The sequence below is a fragment of the Oenanthe melanoleuca genome, chromosome 11, assembly GCF_029582105.1.
Source record: "Oenanthe melanoleuca isolate GR-GAL-2019-014 chromosome 11, OMel1.0, whole genome shotgun sequence".
NCBI lineage: Eukaryota > Metazoa > Chordata > Aves > Passeriformes > Muscicapidae > Oenanthe > Oenanthe melanoleuca.
Window position 1 is genome coordinate 4,560,033 of NC_079345.1, and position 21,872 is coordinate 4,581,904.

General features: G+C 39.8%; 1 protein-coding gene across 1 annotated transcript in view; it reads left to right on the forward strand.

The window, feature by feature from the left end:
• Positions 1-21,872, forward strand: part of LOC130257986 (polycystic kidney disease protein 1-like 2) — a 36,374-nt gene continuing 14,502 nt past the window's right edge. Inside the window, 25 exon segments of the mRNA XM_056500992.1 lie at positions 1-281; positions 284-691; positions 1,236-1,400; positions 3,986-4,171; positions 4,996-5,106; positions 5,526-5,673; positions 6,240-6,469; positions 7,100-7,504; positions 8,557-8,655; positions 9,371-9,420; positions 10,525-10,630; positions 11,238-11,445; positions 12,044-12,164; positions 12,410-12,551; positions 13,255-13,449; positions 13,607-13,752; positions 14,206-14,400; positions 15,226-15,351; positions 16,578-16,760; positions 17,759-17,883; positions 18,698-18,824; positions 19,717-19,851; positions 20,531-20,756; positions 21,030-21,223; positions 21,607-21,837. Coding sequence (XP_056356967.1) covers positions 242-281; positions 284-691; positions 1,236-1,400; positions 3,986-4,171; positions 4,996-5,106; positions 5,526-5,673; positions 6,240-6,469; positions 7,100-7,504; positions 8,557-8,655; positions 9,371-9,420; positions 10,525-10,630; positions 11,238-11,445; positions 12,044-12,164; positions 12,410-12,551; positions 13,255-13,449; positions 13,607-13,752; positions 14,206-14,400; positions 15,226-15,351; positions 16,578-16,760; positions 17,759-17,883; positions 18,698-18,824; positions 19,717-19,851; positions 20,531-20,756; positions 21,030-21,223; positions 21,607-21,837 — 4,302 coding nt within the window. The 5' untranslated portion in view covers positions 1-241.

Sequence of the window (21,872 nt, forward strand, 5' to 3'; positions counted from 1 at the left end):
TGAAGCTTTTGATGTAGGAGCTTTATCTCACTTTTCCACATGTTCAACAGTAGCATATATCAACTTTATCTTCTCTGCTCATGAGGAAAGCAGTGATTTAATGCCTTCTCCTCAAACTGATCTCACATGGGATGTGACATTTGTACAATAGAGCTCACAAGGGCCAGTACAGAAGCTTAGCATCAGCTCAACACATCCCAGATGCAATCACAATTATATATTAGAAGTTCTGTTCTGTTCCATGCTCTATTGCTGCTGCTGTGGCAAGCAGCAAAGAGGAAGGAGAATGCTGATGACATGACAAGGATGACGTCTCAAGCTTTTGAAGAAGGCAGCAAAAAGAGTGGTGCCCTGGAAAGCAAGACGAGTGCAACACAGAGCAGTGAGCTGAGAATGTGGCTGGGGGTCACAGTTCTGATTTCTCTTGCTGTGTGCGTGGCTGTGGAGGAAGCAACTGATGAAGGAATACCTTGTTCAAAGTACCAGCAAGCTTTCAACAATTCATGCTACGAGTTTGTTAGACTCCAGCAAACCTTCACAAGTGCCCAGAGCTGGTGTGAGAGAGGAGGAGGGCACCTTGTCTTTATTCAAAATGAGGAAACTCAAGAGTTCTTGCAAAACCATATTGCTGAGGATCAGGAATGGTGGATAGGACTGATCTCAAACTCCTTGCTGAATGAAACTACTGATGGTAGGTGGTTTTAAAATAATGTCTTTAGAATTGTATCAGTTCATGCTGTTTTTTTTAACATGGTAAAAATGCAGTGCCTTTGTAGATATCTGCTGAAAAGCCTCTGTCTTTTGCTGCTGTATCTTCAGATTTGTATTAAGATGTTTAATTGCCTGCTTCACTTCCTTGTTGCATGTTATCACCTTTTCCATTGGATCTTGTGGTTGTGTGAACACACAGTGAATGAGACCAGCTTGCTGACCCAGTGAAACAAATGTGCTGTGTTAAGTCTCCAGTGGAAGCCAATTCACCCCACTAGGAAGTGCTGCAAGGTCTGATGCAAGGAAAATGGGGAAATCATGAGGCTGGGAGCACAGGTGGAAGTGGCAGTGTCTCTTTTCATGATTGTATCAGGTTCAATATAAAATGCAATTGAAGATCCTTACCCACACTAAACCATATCTGCTTCAGTAGGAGCAGGGCTACAGTCCTGCTCTGCAGGCTCTGACTCCAGTTGTATTACAGTGGAACATAAACATTCAGGACACAATTTCTCTGTTCACAGGGTCAATAACTTGGCTGGACACTTCAAATATAAGCTACAGTAACTGGTACAAGGATCAGCCATCTCCCTTCTCATCCACATGTGGGTACATCCTGAAGAACGCCAAGTATCAGTGGGGTGTGACTGAAAATTGCAGCCAGGAATTTGACTTCATTTGTGAGTTTGGTAAGATACACAGCAGCTGGAACAGTGAAGTGAGTGTGCCATGATCACAATGGGGCATAAATTGCCTTGTTGCTTCAAAGTAGCTGGGAAATAAGTTAATGAATCTTACTAAATGTGAACAAGCAAAAATCCATATAACCCCAGCAGGTGCTCTTTTTCCAGAGTGCTGATGTACTCCTTATCCAGAGAACGAAGAACCCACAAATCACTGGGAGATGTATGTGCTCAGCAGCCAGACATTAGGGCCCAGGGCTCCAGCAGAGGGTTGATAACATAGAAATGGATCTGAGAGTGAATCTAATGTGTAGCTGTCCACATCTACAGTGGACATAAGCTGGCTATGTTAAATAAACTCCCACAACACCATAATACCTGGGCTAGGTGGGACATGTATGGTTGCCCTGTAAAAACACTCATTAATGTGTGCCAGAAAAATCTCCATTTGTAACTGCAGCAAAAATACAGTCAGGCTTCCAGGGGCACCACTCCTTGCAGCCTGGAGTGAGCAAAAGTGAGAGCAAGTTTTTCTTGTTTCTCTCAGACCCCTCCATCACATGAAGTTCAAGGTTTTCTCCAGGTTAAGAAGCAGACAGGAACATGTACTTCCTGTGCTCAGACAGAAAATGCACAGACATTGTGTCCCTCAAATTGTGACTTGGAAACAAACAGTTCTGGAAAGGAATGCTGGCAATATCAATCCTTTCAACATATAGATACGAGAGGAATTTTTGTTCCTTGCACTTTGCACAGGAGTATTTTAAACTGCAGCTAGAACTGGGGTCACAAGCACTGGAAGGACAGTCTGGCTGTGGGCTCACTCATATAAAAAGGCTTCCAATCAAGTATGTAAGTACAGATTTCCACAAGCCCTAGAACTGCTACTGTCCTGTCCAACAGTCTACTACTACTGAGTTAAATAAGTTGTTCTGCAATAAGCAAAGCTAATAAAGTTTTGTTTCCTATCCTGATTTTCTGTTCCACATCCCCTCCCTACCCTCCTCCTCAGCACTCCCAGTTTGCTCCCATATCCCCAGCATGTCCCACCTCTGCAAATGCTTCTCACTGCCTCAGCTCCCTCCTCTGCAGCCCTTTCAGAGCTGCAGCTATATGTGCTGGCCACTTGAATTCCATGTCCCAGAATAGGTAAAAGTAGGGTTATAATTCCTACTACTCACCGAGGTGTCAATGTAGCTCTTTTTCTTCTCACTAGATATTGCATTTCGTGAAATTGTAGTGTGTTGGAGGTTTATATCTATACATCAAATTTAGCTGAAGATGACTAACACTAAAAATGACTGGGGGAGAGGAAACTGGCAGACAGCACAATCCCTTAAGCTTATTTTCCTTGCAAAAACAGACTAGAATTATTTTTCCATTACAACCACGGTAGACAACTGTCTGTTTGTAAGGAAACCATCATCTGTTACCATAGGATGTGACTGAGAGCTCATGAAATTCAAAGAGCAGTAATATCCTACACTACATTCATCATCCCACTACCAGGAAAACCAAGACCAGATCAAGGCTACCATTTGCTGCTCTGTAGGTTAGCAGTTTATTCCAGTAAATATGCATGTAGTGAACCAGGGTTCATACCTAGAAACACAGACCAAGTTTTGTACATCTTTCCATGTAAAAGTTACTGAGACAGCAAATACTGTGAGAAATCTTCATATAGAGAACAAAAAAAAGGCATGAGATAATAGTCCATACTAGAATTTACCAGCAAGTTATTTTTCAAGCTTATTTAGAGAGCTCTAATCTGCAAACTGATCATGTTGCTATAGTTACAGCCAGGCTTAGCTTTAGCCTTTAAATAACAATAGCACACAATTATTGCAGTGTGCACACATTGGCACTGTTAATCAAGGGACTTGATGGGAACGATCCAAACAACAACGGGAAGACAATGTATTTAAAACTGGGACTGTTGAAACAAAAACATCCTTTTGCAACACTCCCATATGAGAGCAGTTATTCACATCCTTCTCTTCAGGGTATTAAGTATTCTGATTACTACACGATACTAAGAATTCTGAAAGATAATTAACTGTCCCAGATTAATCAAAGAATGAGGTGTTTGCATTTAGAGCTATGACCTTACCCTCTGAGCAGTCCTACTGAATGAAGTCAGTCAAATATCATGCAGGAACAAAGGAGTCTCTGTTGCAGAAATGGGATCAGCTCCATACTTAATATGCAAATTATTCTCTAAAGAAATTACCTGAATATTTTGCAATCCATACATCTCTTTCTGAAGTAAGGAGTAACTTTAAACCTTCCAGTATTTCTAGTCAAATGCTAAGAGTTTTCCACAAAAATACTATTTATTTTTATAATTAAAATATTTTTGCTTATTGAAAATGTCCTCAATGTTTTAAGGCAGAAAAAACATAAACCTATTAATTTTGACTTTTAAAAAATAAAAATATTCAATTCTTTTGTAATTTTCTTAAATTTCTTTAATTGTTTATCTTACAAGGGAGAAAAGGGAAGAAAGAGAAATGAAACAAAATGCACTAGAATTGCAGGAGGATTTTTCAGAAATTCAAAAAGGTAATATTTGGGTTTTATTCTCCTGTTAGAATCTGGCCAAAGCATTGCTTGTGATAATTACAATGCCACTGTACAGTGTGGATCAGGAGAAGTTATTCAAATTGAAGAAAGCTTCTATGGGCGGAAGACCCCTCACTACTGTGTGTCACAGACTCCTCTCCAGTTGGAAACAGATGAAGGCTGCAGCTGGATCAGCGTCAAGGATGAAGTAGCAGGTGGTATCTTATAGCACTGCTTGTCAGAAACACAGAGTGGGAACCAAAGTTCCTTGTCCCTCAAATACTTTATCTTGTGTTCCAGTAGAGTTAGCAAATGGGAAAGTGGATTATTCCTAAAATAAAGGGAATCACAGATAGGGAGGAAGTTGCTACAGGAGGCTGGATGGAAGGGAGAGGTTTTGTGAGGAGCAGAAATTCAGAGAAGGAGAGGAGGAGCACAGGGAGGGGTTTTGTGAGGAGCAGAGATTCAGAAGAGGGGAGGAGCAAATAAAGGACACAAGGGTGTGCCTGGCTACTCTCACTGTAGGAAGAAAATATTTCAGCACACTGATTCCTTGATAAATTTGGAAATTTGGTGGGATACACATGATTTGATGGAGATGCAAGGCAACACACACAGACAAACTTAACTCCAAAGCAGGAGGGAATTGCTGACACCCATGGGAACATGAGGGCAGGAGGGACCTGCTGCTGCTGCCATGTGTGAGGCACCCAACCTGCTGGAGCCAAGGGCTTGGATACTGTATAGTGACTGTGGCCTGTCCCCAGGGTGATTCTCAGGGCTTCCAGCCAAAATTAAACAAAACACATAAGCTTTAATTTTTTGTACCTTTTCAAATTTAGCTTTGTTCCAATAAAATGAAGTGGTGCTAAGAAATGCCACACAATAAGCAGCACACTAAAGTGATGTGGAAATTTGTCTAGAAATCAGACATGATACTGCTCCTCCTGCCCTTTTTGTTTCTCAATCATCTTTCATCTGAGCTGTTGTGACAGTAAAGGCAAGAGCCACTCGCTGATGTGAAATACTCCCTTTCCAGGCCAGTGTCACGGTCTGCAGGCCTGCCAGGTGGCAGCAGATGGCACTTTCTTTGGAGATCCTTGTCCAGCTTCAGGAAGCTATTTGTCTATTCAATACCACTGCAAGGAAGGTAAGAGGGAGGGGGCACACCAAAATAATGCGCTGTTCTCTGCTGTTACACTGTGACCATTGATATTTATCTTAAAAATCACTGTTCTGCCCTCAGGGAAGAAACTGGAATGGTGGTGATCACTGAAAATAGGCACAAAAATGTAGATTCCCTGTCTTAACTGAAGGTTCTGGGTAGAATATAAAGCCCAGAAATTCAGACACATGAAACGCATTTAGATGAAACTATGTTCCAACAAGAATTTTGATTAGTAGTCACGGAAAAGAATCACTTCCCTGTCATACCACTAACCCACACAAATTAACAGTAGTACCAACCATGGTTTGGAGCAGGTTGGCTCTCAATGCCCGAAAATTAACTGAATTTTGTAAGAAAAATAGGCAATCACTGACACTGAATTCTGTCATTCTGTTTTGCAGGTCTGCAGCTGGTTATGACAGACACATGTTTTGTCTTTGAAAATATCACACTCACTTTGAACTGGCTGCTCTCACCATACTCTGGGAATCTTTCCTGTACCATTAGCACTGGAGATGGTCACACTATTGATCCCTACTACCCTCTAACGTAAGATTGAGCTTTCATTTCTCTTCAGACAAACAGCACATTTCATTGCTTGCACTTTATTGAAGGTGCCAAGTCTCATACATGAGATATTAAAAAATAGATAGCTCAATAATAGAACATATCTACAAGAGACTTGGATTCTGCAAAAACCTGTTCTGAAATCAAGATAAAATTTTATACTAAGCTGCTAATCACAATCTTTCTAATATAACAAGTGTTTCCTATTTCCAAGACTATTTATTTGAGATCTTAAGACACAAAATTACTGAAAACATATTATTAATTGCCAACTAAAAGCAAATATTATTTCCTTAAGTTTAAAGAGTGTTTTTTGATAACAATTAGAATATAACAAGGACATTCTGTAGTTTTCTTTTGTTTTAATTGCATAAAAATCCTATCTCTAATAGATCAAACATTTTTCTGCTGGATTTAAAAACCAGATTTTGTCTTAGTGATAGGAATGACATTTGAATGAATGAAATTTGGGGATGTGTTATCATGTAAGGTGAAGGACTTCTCGAGATGGTCTTCTACAACAAGGAGCTGTTCTCTTTCTATTCTAGACTGGTCAGCAACCTCACCTACATGTACTCCTTTCCTGGGGAGTTCAGTGTTTTTGTGGAGTGCACCACGAGTGAGTGGCATGTGATGGCACAGAGGCAGGTGACTGTCCAGGATAAGGTGGATCAGCTCAGCATTACTGGGTGCTACAGCCAGTATGAAACAGGGAACAGCTCCCACTGCCGTACGCTCTATGGGGAGGTGCTGTGGATCCAAGTGCAGCTCAGTGGAGGTGAGGATAATTTCTCTGCATGATTAAGAGGAAAGGATAAATATAATTGCCATCCATGGGATAGAAGTAGGATTTTCATTATGCAAAATATTCCTTCTTTTTAGTGGATGCTTTCCCTCTAATTGTTGTATTCCTGCAATTTAATTCTCAGTTCCCCTGGAGGGGTTCTTCCTCAGAGATATTCCACCACCCATTTTTCCTCCTGACAGAGCTGACAGCACAAGCATATCTTCAGTCACAAAATCCACGTGATGCCAGTCAGAATATTTCTGTATTTAAAGTTAGAAATTAATGAAAATGCACCTCTGATTAGAGTAAGAGGATTCCACTCTGAGCTGAACAGATTTGCTGGTGTCCAGTTCTTTCTCACTTCAACTTCCTGGAAGTCACATATATGCTGAAAAAAATTAAAATTCAGTAGTGTGTGTTTGAATTCTCTTCTCAAAATATTCCCACTAGAAAACAAAGGATAGATTTTACATTAAGTCACCTTAAGTGACTTTATGAAAAATGACTGCATTGCTGCAGTGTTCTTGTGATTCTTGTATAAACAGTGGAACGCTGCACAAAGCAGCTGGAATTTGCTGGCCTATTGCACAAGCTGTGAGAAATTTTCATGTGTTTTTGCAGGCAATGGAGTAACCTACAGTGTGTTAGCAGATAACATGACACTGACTGAATCCAGTGCAAAGGAAGGCCTTGTCCCCCATAACCTGACACTCAACAGTGCCTCTCAAGAGCTGCTAGGCCCAGGGACACATCAGCTGGAAATCCGAGCATCCAGGAACACGAAGGCGTTGGAGATCTTCGAGAGTATTGCTGTTCATTTAATTGAGCCAGTATCTGGAATTCAGGCTGCAATAGCTTCCCACACTCTGCAGCTGGGGGAGGATTTGGAGGTGAATGTCTCTGTGTCCCATGGCGCCCCAGAGAAGCTGATGTTTGAGGTGGTTGGAGCCAACCAAAGCCACTGGAACAAAGCCGATGGCCCTCGTGGGGAGCAGCGGGCGTACGGCGTTCCTGTGCCCTCGGAAGGTACAGCACACTGACACCTCCTCTGCTGCCTGGACACCCCACATCAGTACAGGTCACAAAAACAGACACAGCATCCTGGGCTAGGGACAGTACTGTACACCTGAATTTGGCAGCTTTTCTGACTGCTCAAACTTAGTCTGCAGAGCAGGATGAACAGCACAGTCCTATGTAAGCGAGCTGCCAAATGGGTCTGCACATGCAGGCTCAGAGCAAGGCTTCACCTGATGCTTACAATGCAAGAGACACAGTGAAAAGACCAAGGGTTTATTTCTTCAGGGCATTTTCTTGAATAGCAAAGTGTTTTCCTCCTGTTTGTTCATAATGTTTCAAGTTTAGGTTCTGCATTTTACACTGAAGTAATTCATAATATGAGGAGTTCTCAGAAGAGGTTATAAAGAAAAGGGGAGTTTTTCTGTGTGTCCATTTCCAACACATAACTTTCATTGGAGTTAATTATGAATAAACATTTTAGTAATATTATCCTTCCATTATTACATAGTCAAAGCCTTTAAAATGTGGAATTAGGCAGATTGTGCTGAAGAGTTAATTAACAGTGGCAGAAGATAAAAAAGTTTCCACCTCTAATGAGCTATTCCAACCCCATTCCAAAGTGAGAACAGTAAAAGCTAATTATGATTTCATTTCATATTTTTAAATTATTCAATATTAAAGTTTTATTTGTTCTCCCTGTACCCATTTGAACATCCCTTCCCCACAGGCAGAAATTTTCAAACAAGATAGCTGCTGTCTCAAGATGCCTAAACTAATTTGGCCTCCAGTGTTTGTACACCTCTAGTTTCCTGTGAGATCTTATTCAGCTGACAAGGAATAGCATGACAAGGGTTAGGAAAATGACAGCTGAGTTATTAAGAAGTTGAGCTAAAGGTGAAAACATTTCAGAAAAAGCATTTCAGCTGTGGACACCCATCAGAAACCGCCCTGAAAACTCTTAACCAAAAAGAAGGGGGTTTTCTTTACAAATTGGATATTATACCTCAAACCTGTTGGACTGGACCTACTGGTACTCTTAACTGGCCCTTTGCCTTCTCTAGGTACTTTTCTAGTGAAAGTGGTGGCCATGAATGCCTTCTCAAACATGAGTCTGGATCTTGGATTCATCACTGTGCTGGCAAACAGTTCCCATAAAAAAGGTAATTGCATTAATCTGCTGGTTTTGACCACGTAAGTGTCTTTTTGCAATCAGAGCATTTCATGGAGTGTTTATGGTTTGCATGTAGTAATTGCTTTCCTTCCAGCAACAGCGCTGAAAACTTTTGTGAAGGCTTCTTCCTGATGAAGGCAGATTCCCTGACTTTGATGTAGTCATAAATTAGCATAACTCTGTACATTTAACACATTGCACATTTGCTGTTTGTCCTAGAAATAATTAGTGAAGTTTATGGCTTGGGACATAGCTTTGAAACCAGAAAATATTTGCATCACAGCAGTCTCATAAATTGCTGTCGCTAATGGCTTCAAGATGGCTCATCCTTACATTTATAAGAGCAGATTAAACCAGAAATAAAATAACCTTAGCACTAATTGTTTTGAAAGTTTTCCAGTGCTTTCCATCAATTTTCCTTTGTACATCAGTGAAACTCCATCACCTTCTGTGAATATATTTTGCTTTATACCATTATGTTTGAAGAATCAGGATCATCTCCTTTGTAGTTTGAGATGAGCCTGTAGCTACAATTTTACCTATTTGACTGGGCTGTTTATCACAGCTCTGGAGTCTGATTATTACAGCTCCATCTTTCACACTGTCAGTAGTCAAATCCTGTGGATTTAAGTCCTATTCACTGAGGATGTCTGAAAGCTTTACAAGTAGCACTAAAATATTCTGTTCTTTTTTGCATTAAACAGATTCTGCTAAGGAAGAAGGCAGATACAAAACAAGTACCCGAAAGAACAATGTAAGTATTATTTAAAGATATTTCTTTTAAATTGCTTAGAAATTTTTCTTACCAGTGAAAGCACTGTATAAGACAGGGAAAAGAAGTATTTGTAGCTTAGTAAATTATGGACTAGATGTTCTGTTTCCCATATGGCCTAACACAAAATCTACACCACAAGTCTTGGAGACAAATGTGTTTACAGGCATTCCATCTACAATTCATAAAAAAGATTAAAGAAAAGGAACTTTCCACAACAATTCCATTTTGGAAGTTAAAATGTGTTTAGATGAATCTTTAATTCATCTACTTGACTAATGTAAACCTCTCTCTGAAGAGTGATCCTTCAAGCAGAGTTTAATATATTTTATATGATTCCCAAGTGTTTTCTACTTCTGTATTGGAGTGTTTTGATTATTTTGCAATGAAAAATTTTCCACTTTATGGAAAACTAAGAAGTTAATGATACACCAATTGCTAGCAGCTGTCCAAATTTAAATAATAAAAATGCCAGATAGAATATTTTATAGTTTTAAAAGTCTAATTTTTAACTGTAGCACTTGCAGACAGACATCTGCTATGGGAGATTTATTGCTCCACTAGAAGCCATCATGCTTTACAAATTGCCTCTAAGAATATATTGCCTCAGAGGAATATAAATCTAATCCAAACCCAAGTTTATCACAGTACAAGTTTGGTACACAGAAAGACAAACTCAGCTATCTCTTCTTCTCTTTGCACATAGCTGCAATGTATCCAATTCAGATAAAAAAGGGACGCACCAGAAGACAAATGGTTATTCAAGAGTTAGAGATTTTGGTCCAGATATGAAGGTTTAATAAGAAATAATTTCCTAAGTACCTGATTTTGAAAATGGGAGCTGCACTCCTAAACCAATTCTGCATTTGGGGGAATTTTGCCACACAATTTTTCTGTGCTATCTGCTTCTATTCCAATACTGCTTCTACTTCCATACTAGCTCTGATAAGAGAAGGATCATATAAACAGATCTGCATCCAGTGATTTGGAGTCTAAACTTTCAGACCTGCTTCATTATAAAGAAGCAAAGTATGTGTGTGTTTATACATGTTTGTGCTCTAACTGATATATTTACTTCTTGTTTAGGATCACAAAATATATATTAAACCAAGTCGCCATGTGGATCCTTTCACGACTGTAACACTTGGCTGGCCAGACAACAACAATAATTCCAGTTTTCTCTGGACCTGTGGTTTGTGCATTTCCTGAATTTTTTTCACCAACTTGTACTTGATGAGCAACAAAACTCACTTGTTGTGTCAGATCCAGTACTGAAAATCTGACTTAAGGATGCTTCATTTTTTGTCTTTAAAGTTTGCCACTCAGTGTACATGAAGAATGTCCTTCTAGTTGACCACAGTTTTGGCACCAAACTAATTATGGCATATAATTCAGCATAAAACTCCATTTGTCTTCTCCCAAAGGTTTCAGTTTTTCAGTTTTTCAAGATCTATCTGTCCTAAGCTTCACTCTCATAGCCAAGGACTAGTCCCAAGTGACTTACACAGTTAGGCATTTGCAAAGTACCTGTGTCTCAATAAAACAGCAATAATTAACATTAAGCATGATGCAAAAACATTTCTGGCTGAAAAACAGGATTGGGATTCAGGCCATCTGTGTTCTATCCCCATAATTATCCCTGACCTCATGCATGACTTTGGAAAAGCCTGTACTCTGAATCCAGATTACCAACTTTTTAAATTGTGTTCAAGAAACTTGTCTATAAAGCTCTTTGAAACTTATGGCAGGAAAATCCTTTATAAGATGCTGTTCTATTTATAAAGGAAATGTTTCTGCAGGAGCTTGCTGGCCTGCCTGGAATGAATGTTTGAAGCAACAGATAATCCTAATCAACCAAAGTGAGGTGCAAATCCCACCTTCCTGCCTTCCTCCTCCGAAATCAGCAGTGACTGTCAGGGTTACCGTCCGAAACCATGGCAGTGAAGAGGGGCAGGATGAGCAATGTCTCTATGTGACTGCAAAACAACAACTGCAACTGGAAATCAGGTCTGGTTTTAAACCCAGTCTTCACTGGTTAATATTATTATGCACAAGCATAGTGCAAGGCCACAGTTTCCAATAATAATGATAATAAAGTGGTCTTGTACTTTTAGAACCATAGAATCATAGAAGCACTGAATGGTTTGGTCTGGAAGGGACTTTAAACATCATATTTTTCCACCCCTCAGTCATGGGCAGGGACATCTTCCATTAGAACAAGTTACTCAGAGCTCCATCCAGCCTGGCCTTGAATGCTTCCAGGGATGGAGCATCCACAGCTTCCCTAGGCAACCTGTGCCAGGACTTCAACACTCTCACAGTAAAGAAATCTTATTGTTCTGAATCCATTTTCACCTTGCCATTATAAAAATTACTGATCAAATAAGTCTTGCTGCATTTTTCAGTCCACGTTTCTGAACACAATCCTTTTATAAACTGAGACACATTTTTCCAAAAACCACTTAGGGTTTTTGACCCCACTGCATCTTTCCAGTGTTGGAGATTTCAATGTGTCAACCTCATTGAAACAACAGGAATAAATGCCATAAGTCTGAAATTTCTCCTAGGCATCTCATACTATGTGTAACTCCCATCTTCTTTACAGGTGTGAGGCAAACTGCAACCCAGTGAATGTTAGTGATGAAGTTGTTTTGAGTGTCTCTGGAGAGGAGGACTACCAGGCCATATATTATAACTGGTATTTAGATAACACATTCCAAAACAAGGTGAGATTTGTCAGAAATACTGCACACACAAAAATAAATATCCACTAAGCCATATGGCCTCAGAGGGATATTTTGTCAAATGGATGCTTAGCAAATACTAGTGAAGACTGAGACAAGGGGGTGCCTGGTTTGGGAGGGGTTATAATGAAGGGCACCAAACTGCCACCCTGCTCCTAATAAATCACACCAGAAAGAACAGCAAAGAGCCTCTACTGCCATTTGTTCTTTTCTGTCTGATTTTCCAGTCTACAGCCCTCCCTCCTGCCTGTGGCCTGACTGGTTTCCAGCAGAACTCTTTGCATTTGCTTCAAAGCAACACATCCGTGTTGAGAATGACCAGCTCCTTCTTGCAGACACAGGGAGAAGCTTTTCAGATTAAAGTAACAGGTAGGGGCTAACAGGGTTTTTAAGGTTTTACAGACTCCTTTGAGATAGTCTCTGCTGGCACAACGTTACATTGGTGTCACACACATAGCCTCACTGACGAATGTGGAGGTAAATTAGTCCACAAGTTGAAAGGTGCTACTTTATATGCGCATTCTTTAAAATAATGAAGAGATAAGTTTGTTCTGGGGCGTCTCACAGCAGGAGAAATTCAGTTATCATACTCCAAGCTGTTAATAACTTTGTTAAAGCTCACCAGAAACGAAGTTATGGTAAATGCTTGATCAAATAATAGAGCTTCACTTCATAATGCAAACATTAACATATTTGAAATAGACTTAAGTCTGGGGTTGTTTTCGTGGGGAGGGGCCTTAAAAGGAGGAATAAAGGCGAGTCTGCCTCATCCTAAACTCTTGACCTTTTCTATCAATGACAATACAAATGATTTCTGGGGATACTCCATTTTTTTAAAGAATGGGTTTCTGGTTGCATTGTCTGTGTTCGTTTGGGTCTGCTCACTAACTTCGTCTTTCCCCATTGTAAGCGCAGCTGAGCAAACATAAAACGACAGACAATTATTTAAGTTTCAGATAACTACCCCCTTCCAACTTTTAATTATTTTCAGCAAGGTAACTAAAATCCTAATTTTCTAAGACTAGTGTTTCACCGGGGCGCCGTTCTGGCTGACTCTGCTCCCTCCCGGCAGGCACGGCTCGGGGAGGCTACGGGGAGCGCCGGTTCCTGGTGAGCGCCGCGCCCGCGCCCGCCGCGCCCGCCTGTGCCGTGAGCCCCGGGCGCGGCTCGCTGCTCACCGCCTTCAGCGTCTCCTGCAGCGCTCCCGAGCGCTCGGGCCGGCCCAGCCCGAGCAGCCAGCTCACCTACTGCTTCTACGTGACACCGGGTAAGTCCCCGGGAGAGCTGCCTGGCTTCTCCTAAAGGCACAACCTGCCCTGCTCTGCTGGGAGACTGCTCACGGGTGAGCCATGCCTGGGTCTCCTGTTCTCACAGAGCAGATGTCTCTGTGCTGTCTGCTCCTGACCCCTTCTTTCCTCTTTCAGATTCTCTTCTGGATTGTAGCCCGCATCCTGAACTCTTCCCAGTTTATCTTCCACTTGGAGAAGAGGAAAATGATTTTATTTTACATGTGACAATTATTGTTAGCAACAATTTTGGAGATACAGCTCAAACAAATGCTTCAGTGAAGGTACAGGTATAATTAATTTCTTTCAAGAACTCTCAGGTTGGTAACTAACCCATAATTGACTTTTGAAGCTTCTTCCTGTTTTAGATAGATTACTTCCTTCTGAATGTGCCATGATCACCATTTTTCTGTCTAACAGAGACTATTCTCTGTGTGCTTATGGTCAAAAGATCTTCCCTTTTTTCTAGAAAAGAAGTCTAAAAGAATTGTTTGGTCATTAACTGAGCAGTGTAAGCCTATTTACTGAGTCTGTGTAAGCCCCAAAAGCCTCCTGCTTCTTCCCCAGTGCCACAGTAAGGAGAACCCTTATCAGGCCATTAAAAATAAAACATTTAAAATGGGGAACATGAAGTTTTATGTCCCACTCTAGGCTGTCATTAGATGATCATGGAAGCTGTTCAAAGAAAATTGTAACAGCCTTGGCAATGCTGAGAGCATATCTGCTTCCTTCATCAGGTTGAACCTGCAGATATGAGGGATGGGAACCTGACCCTGCAGGCTGTGATATCTGAAAAGGCAAACACCATCCTAAAAGATGGGAACAACAGCATGAGTCTTTTCCAGCTGTACAAGTCAGTGACATCTGTCCTTAATCAGCAGATCCAAGAGGAAAGTTTTAACATGTCCTTACAGACAAATACACGAAAAGAGGTCAGCAAAACACTTGCTTTATTGCAGTACAATGTCATATAATGGACTCTTCATATTCTTTGACAGCTCTTAAGTAATAAAAAGCTCACATATTGCCACTTGAAATCAATGAAGGTTTCAAGTTTCTAGCATCTGTCTCAGTGTTTGGCACAGGTTTCAGCTAGTTTTCACTATTCGTCTACATAATTTTTTTTATCACTCATCAATAAAACAGTTAATTCTCAATTGTTATTTCATTAATTTAAACTAGTTAATCTAAACCTGATTTTCCAAAGCAATTTAAATATCAATAAAGTGGCATCTCCAGTGGGATAAATATACTATCTAATTTCCCCCAAAGCACTAGATGGCAGGGAATTTTCTTCTGTCCATTTTAGCCACCAGTTGATGTTTCAGTCATAAGCTGATATTTGTACAGTGCTTTGAGTGGCTCAGATGAAGAGATCTAGAGAATGTATCCTTCAATTAACGTTCATTATTTGAATAACATCAATCACACATGGCTCTGCTTTCTCTGGAAGTGGCATTTACACAGTAATTCACATACATTAGTACAAATTCTCACACGTAACTCTCTTACTCTTAATGGATGTTAAGTGTATTAATTCTCTGTGCTGGGAGCTAACATAAAAACTCGTGATTATATAATTGCTAGGGCAAGTGGCATCTTGTCAGTAGAGCTAATATCAGCTCAAATGATTCTTGTTGTGGAGCCTTACTCTACTGCATAACTTACAGCAAGCCTGGCTGCCAATACACAGCACTACTTTCACAGTCCTAATTAGCATCTTGTTCCTTTGCCTAATTATCCCTTTTCATCCCAAGCTCCGAGGGCAGATGCTGACAACTCTCTCTGTTGTTAACATAACATCAATGCAGACTGCTCTGAAAATGTCAGAGGTACTGAAAGAAATCACTTACAGAAGTGAAGAGCTGTCTGTCTCAGCACAGGTAAGAAGCAACTTATATCTTCTCACACTGAAAGTAGAGACTCTAATTATCCCACTGACCTTGGAAGAGTTTAAGTGACTTATCTGTTCTTACCCATTTTTTCAATTGTACCAGCATGTGTATTTTGACTAGAAGTATTTTGACTCTTTTTAGAGTAAGTAAATTCAACTCTCAGATATTGTCTCAGCAATCTGTATAATCCAGGCTATGACTGTTACATTTATCATACATTTGTGAGACACAATTCTTAACTTTTAGTCAGAAACATGTCAGGGTGCATGTTTTCTCTTGTAAAGAACTTTTAGAACCCTGAAGAAGGATGGCTCCAAGAGGGTTTTTCTAGAATTGCCCACATTCATTCATCCCTGATCCTGGCACTGCACAAAATTCACACAGGCAATGGTCAAGGAATATGTCAGCACTCAGAGGATCTGGGCACAAATGTGCAGGTTGGTCTCACAAAAGTATCTCTTGAATCTTGTCTGGCAACAAGGCATTATTAGTAGATGATGCTATTTATGCTTACAGGGTGAGCATACGGCAGGACAGAACAAACTGTCACTGGGGGAAGATTCCCAAATATGCAGGCAATAAAAACAGCTGTCCTGATTTCTGATGTATTATAGAGCTGGAGCCAGACAATGGCTTGGGAGCATTTCAGCAGGATGTGGTTAACTTTGGCAAGACAAGAACACAGCTCAGGTCCAGCCCTCACCCTACAGAAAGGCTGCTGAGCGTTCACAGGCTGTGATGTTCCAAGCCTGCAGTGAATTTGCTTGGCTGCTTCACTATCCTGGGCTAAAATCTGGCCAGTGCTTTCCCAGTCACAAAGCTGCATCCAGGCACAAAATAAAAATTGTAAAACTCATTCTTCTTTGGCACTAAGATAGAAGCGTATAACCTAATTTACTATTTTACTGTACATCTAAAAGCTATCCTTGCCCAGGGTTTGACAGGCAAGTTATTCATCTTTTTATGGATTACATCTGTAGAAGCAGGCTGCATGCTTTCATGGCTGCATTCCATTTTGGTGTACCATCTAGTATATGATCTTTATTAGCATTTAAAGTATTGTCCCAGCACAAATAATTATAGTAAGAATGGCTTTAGCCGCTAATAGTCTCAAGAGATTACTGACGTTGCAATATTCAGTAAATGATACAAGTGTCACTTCTGTCATTTGTAGTGCTGGCACATATAAACTGCTCCCCATGTTTGTCATGCAGGTAGAAGCCAGCAACACTCTGAAACATGTCAGTGCCTCCTTGCTTGCTGTAAACACAGAGCACAGCAGAGATGGTCAGGAGTTAAAGGAAGCAGCCAACTATCTGTTTAATGCAGTGAGCAATGTTCTTAAAGCTTCTGTAGAAAACAGAGCTGGGAACACTTCAGTGCCAGAGGCAGAACAGGTAAGTTAGATTTGGTCCAGTTTACTATGTGTGAATATTTGTTTGCTTTGGGAGGTTTTTAAATTCTCTGGTGACTCCTGTATTTTTTAATTTGTGCTGGGAAGGGTTCATTGTGAAACCATGATGGACTTGAATATCAGAGGAAATTCCTCCCCAGTTAGATATGTTAGATTTAATGTCTGGTAATGAAGATGATAGAGGCCTCTTAAGATTTGTTACACTGAAAGCTGAACAGGACAGAGAACACAGCATCAGCTCTGACCTCTAATAAATGACAAGCACATTGTGATTTTTTTCAGATTTGCTTCTATCCCCTCCTTTTGCCCCATAATTCAAGGTAGCCACAGGTATTAAATATCCGTGATTGCTGCCACTACTTCACAGCTTGGACCAGCTCTGGTTGCTGCTTACACTTTTGCAGAAAGCTCTGATTATCTGTTCAGAAAGATGCAACATATTTATTTTGTCCTATCCTTTCCTATCTATATGTGAATTGTCACAGCTGACTCTGTGAGTTTCCTGGGCTGAACATACCTTAGTTTCATCACTGCGAGGGAGTAGGGATGAAATAAATCTAACTTGAGAGAAAAGATTATGAACTGGACAAGTTCCCCAACAATAACCCACTAATAATACACAACTGATATGTAATTAGGTCTTGCTTTCCCAAGTAACTAAACACTAACATGTGTAGCTAAGGACATTAATACACAATATATTGATTGATGTCATGCTTGTAATTTCAATGTATAGAAGTTATAAATACTACAATATAGAAGTAAAATCTGTAAGGCATTTATTTGCTATCTGCAATGTTTCAATGAGAATTACAGAAACTGAATTGCAGAAGAATAACTTTCTCTGAGCTGAGGAAGCTCATCACCAAGTTTGTCAGCTTAATAAAACATGAAAATTGAATGGAAGCAATGACAAATAATGTGCAGCATGATGATCCTGAGTACCTTCATTGTAAGTTTCCTCCTCTAATCCTTTTCCAGAGTTCAGTGTCACACCAGCTCCTAAGTACAGTTGAAAATCTCCAGAATGCCCTTCTGTTTGGGAAGGCACCAGGTGATGAGCCAACAGTCCTCACCTCTCCCTCTGCCACAATGTACATGCACAGGTAACAGCTGCAGTGTCGCCCACTGAAGCTTCTGAGAGCTACAAATGTTAATTCCATTGTGCTTAAACAGAATGTTTGGAACTAACTAAATATTTTTAAGTTAAATAATAGCATAATGACAATTTCAGTAGTGCAACAAGGCAGTTGTTAGTGACTGATAGTGAGAACAGCTTGGACTCCAGGAGCATACCCTTAGAAATTCCCATGCTGTGTGTTCTTTAACCAGCAGAGAATTGACTACAATTTCCTGAATGAGGCAGTAGTCACTTACTTTTGAAATTATGTAGAAAATTCATGCCGTGCTAGCTAAGGGTTTCTTTTTTTTTCCAAGTTGCCAATAATGACATGTCATATGGAACTGTAACCAGCTTGGCAGAAGCAAATACCATCTTGAGGAGCCTGAACGAGCATTACCATTCCCTATAATCATCCCTAAATTTTGATCCTGGTTTTTATCCACATCAGACCATGCATTCAAATCAAGAGCATGTTCACACAGAAATCAAGTCCTTCAAATAAGTACATCTTGGTACAACTTTCTTTCCAGATATGCCACTTTCATCCCTTTTTTGATGATTCTGTTAGCAGCATTATGTGGAGTCCTGCATCAGGGACAGATTCATATACAAAGTATTTACTGGCAGGGTTAGAAATAGTTTTGCAACTAAGATATACCCATGAAGAGAGAAAGCTTTCTATGTAGATATGAAGTCCATGCTATTGATGTTTGGGTTTTTTCTGGTGTTTCTTTTTTCTTTTATTATACTTTTTCTCTTTTATTCTGCTTTGCTTATGCTCAACCCGAACTGGACAGATTACAAACAGAAAACATGGATAGCACATCCATTAATATCTCAAATTCCAGCTCTGCCAGCTTTACTCTCCCACCTGCTTCCTCACTCAATGTTTCAGGAGTTGATGATGAAACAGTGGATATAAGGGCAAGTAAACAGCTTTTATCTAACTCTATCTGATATCCAGCTTACATTCCTGATCTAATGGTTTTTAAATCATTTATCCTTGCACAATGAACACACAAGCACACGTCATTCCTCCTGTCATGACAAGAAAATAATTTGAAAATATTGGTCAAAGAAGCCTTCATTTATCTTAATTGCATGAGGTTGGTTCAGCAAGTTAAGGACAACTGAATTCTTAAATTCCCCATCCCATCGGCCCCTTACATACACTTCGATTCACAAGTACAAGACAGGAGCAGGCAATAGAATGAATCAATATCTACAAATCTATTTGCTGTTTGTTTACATCTTATGCTCTGAGGAGGATGCAACAGCTCAGAGTACAAATTACACAAACTAACCTACAGCAGACTTTTTACATCCCAGCCAGAAACACCTGAGTGTGGGGCATTCAGATCCTGCAGGAGACAAATGTGATAATGGCAGCAAATTCCCCCCATCTGAATTAGAACATGGTGTTTCTTCCCTCAGAACAATAGATTGCATATAATTGTCATATTTTCATAATAAATTTTCTGAATATCTCTCTGGTTGATTTGACCCTCTCAGGAGACCCCTAAAATACCTGCAAACATTTGTTTTTTTCATTGCACATTTTCCAACTCTGCCAAAAAGGTGTCACAGTGTAAGGAAACAATAAACATTGTTGTAGACATTTCAGAATGAAAATCACTTTCAAGGTTTATAGACCCACCTTAGGAGTAAGTCTTAATTAAATCTAGATAGAGACTTCATGGAAGTCGACTTCTATTTGGGTCTGAGCTTAATCTTTCACTATTCAGCAATTCAGAGTGTGAATAAAATGAAATATTTACAATAGCTCAGTTGTCTGATTGTTAATGTCTTCTAACAGATGGTGAGCTTTGCCATGAATCCCTTTTTCTCCAGTGACAACAGTTTTGACATCAGTGGAACAGTGGGAGGTCTAAGCCTAACTGGTCTGGATGGTTTGATCATACCAGTCAGCAACCTCAAAGAGAACATTGAGGTAAATCCACTATTTCCTAATTATCACCCTCTTTACCCATTTTTTTCCTTTCTTCATTAACAAACTGTCTATCATTTGTGCTATCATTTGTGAGGTGAATAAAAATGCTGGTAGTGTTCATTATATGGCCTGATGCTGTCTGTAGTCATGATGGAGGGATTTGTGTGATATGGTAAATGAAATAACAAATATTTCTCTCTTCTCTTGAAAAGAAGGCATTTTATTCATCCTTAAATGAAGATTCCTAAATGAATGTAAGAATGCTAATGGTTGTGGAAATAGATTCCAGATTACTGTCATCCCAAAGCACAATGTGAAGTCTGATTTCATCATCCAACCACTGTATTTATTATACTACACTTTGGCTTCCTATCCCATGTATAAAATGACATCTAAATCATTCATATGTGCACTTCATGCAGCCAGTGTCTCAGTCATAAACACAGTTCTCAGTTCAGAAATGCACCAAGGGTCATAGACTTTGTGATGAGTCTACACAGATTTTAAATTAACTTTTCAGAGGTTAGTTTACTTTATCAAGAAAATTACTTTGAAAGTGATATTTTTGTTGGCCATGCTTTCCTGATGTTATGAAAAAAGATAATCTAGCATGTGGCTGCATGCTAAGAAGAAAAATGCTTTTCTGTATTTAAACCTATGTCTTTCTGTTTAAAAACAGATCATCTTGCCACGGCTTTCAGCAGCTCAGGAAGATAAGATTCTGCTGAAGCTGGGCAATTATAGCACTTTTCAAGTCAATGTTACCTCAGAAAACACATCTATAGTGATCCACCTGGAATCTGAGCATGACATCCCGCTAATATTTTACTTGGGGTATGGTTATCATCCAAATGAAACCAACTATGACATGAAAAATCATCTGTTCTATAAGAAAACTTCTGGAGGTAAGATAATTGGTTAGTGACCATGAACCTGCAGAATGAGCCCTGACCATGAGTTCAGGTGTCTAGCTGGAAGTAAACCTCATGTTTCAAAGTTCCAATCTCTTTAATAAAGTGTTCATTAACAGGAGCAAAGATTGGGATTATTTGATCAATAAGCTGCTAAGAATGATTTCATTCCTGTTTCTTTGGTTTATTTATTACATGCAATATAGCTGCATACTTCTGAATTAGCCTTTCTATATATACATTGAAAAAAAATTATTTATGTTCAAGGTGAGACAAACAGCTGGGTTCTCAGCCCAGAAGAACTTATTTTTGGAGAGGGAACTTACTATTTCATGGTTTTACAAGATATGGGAATGGACTCAACAGTCTACAGTGGGCTAACCATAAATGCCACTTGCTTTGCATCCCGCTGTGTATTTTGGGACAAGCACCAGGGAGGCTGGAACAGCTATGGATGTCATGTAAGTAGAGCAAAACAAAACAATGTGTCTGTTACACACTTCAAAGCCAGCCCTCATAACCACCATCATGCAGTAACTGACCGTAAAACAAGATCATTCTGGGATGTTTTAATAAACGCAAGAAGTTTAGTCATATTGAACTAACCTTTAAACAACATTTCCATTTCTTGGGATGAAATTCTATATAAGAAGAAATGGAACCATTCTGACAAGGACATAATATATTATAATTCCCATTACTGGTTAGGTGTTAGAATTAATACTCATTGTTGGAACTTGAACAATTTGGTGTGCAGCAGCTCTCTACACTAAGTTACCACTCTCACCACTGTCTTCCAATTTGCTTGGTAAGTCTTTTATCAGGAATCTTTTTTGGGTTTCAGGTAGGACCAAAAACAAATCCTAGCAGCACTCAGTGCCTCTGCAACCATCTGACCTTCTTTGGGAGCTCCTTCTTTGTCCTACCCAATGCCATAGATGTCAGCAAAACAGCACAGCTGTTTGGTACATTCGTGGACAATCCTGTAGTGGTGACAACTGTAGGATGCATCTTTCTGATATATGTGCTTGTCGTTATTTGGGCTCGAAGGAAAGACATCCAGGATGATGCCAAAGTAAGTCTCCAGCTAATAAAACCAATGTATTCAGG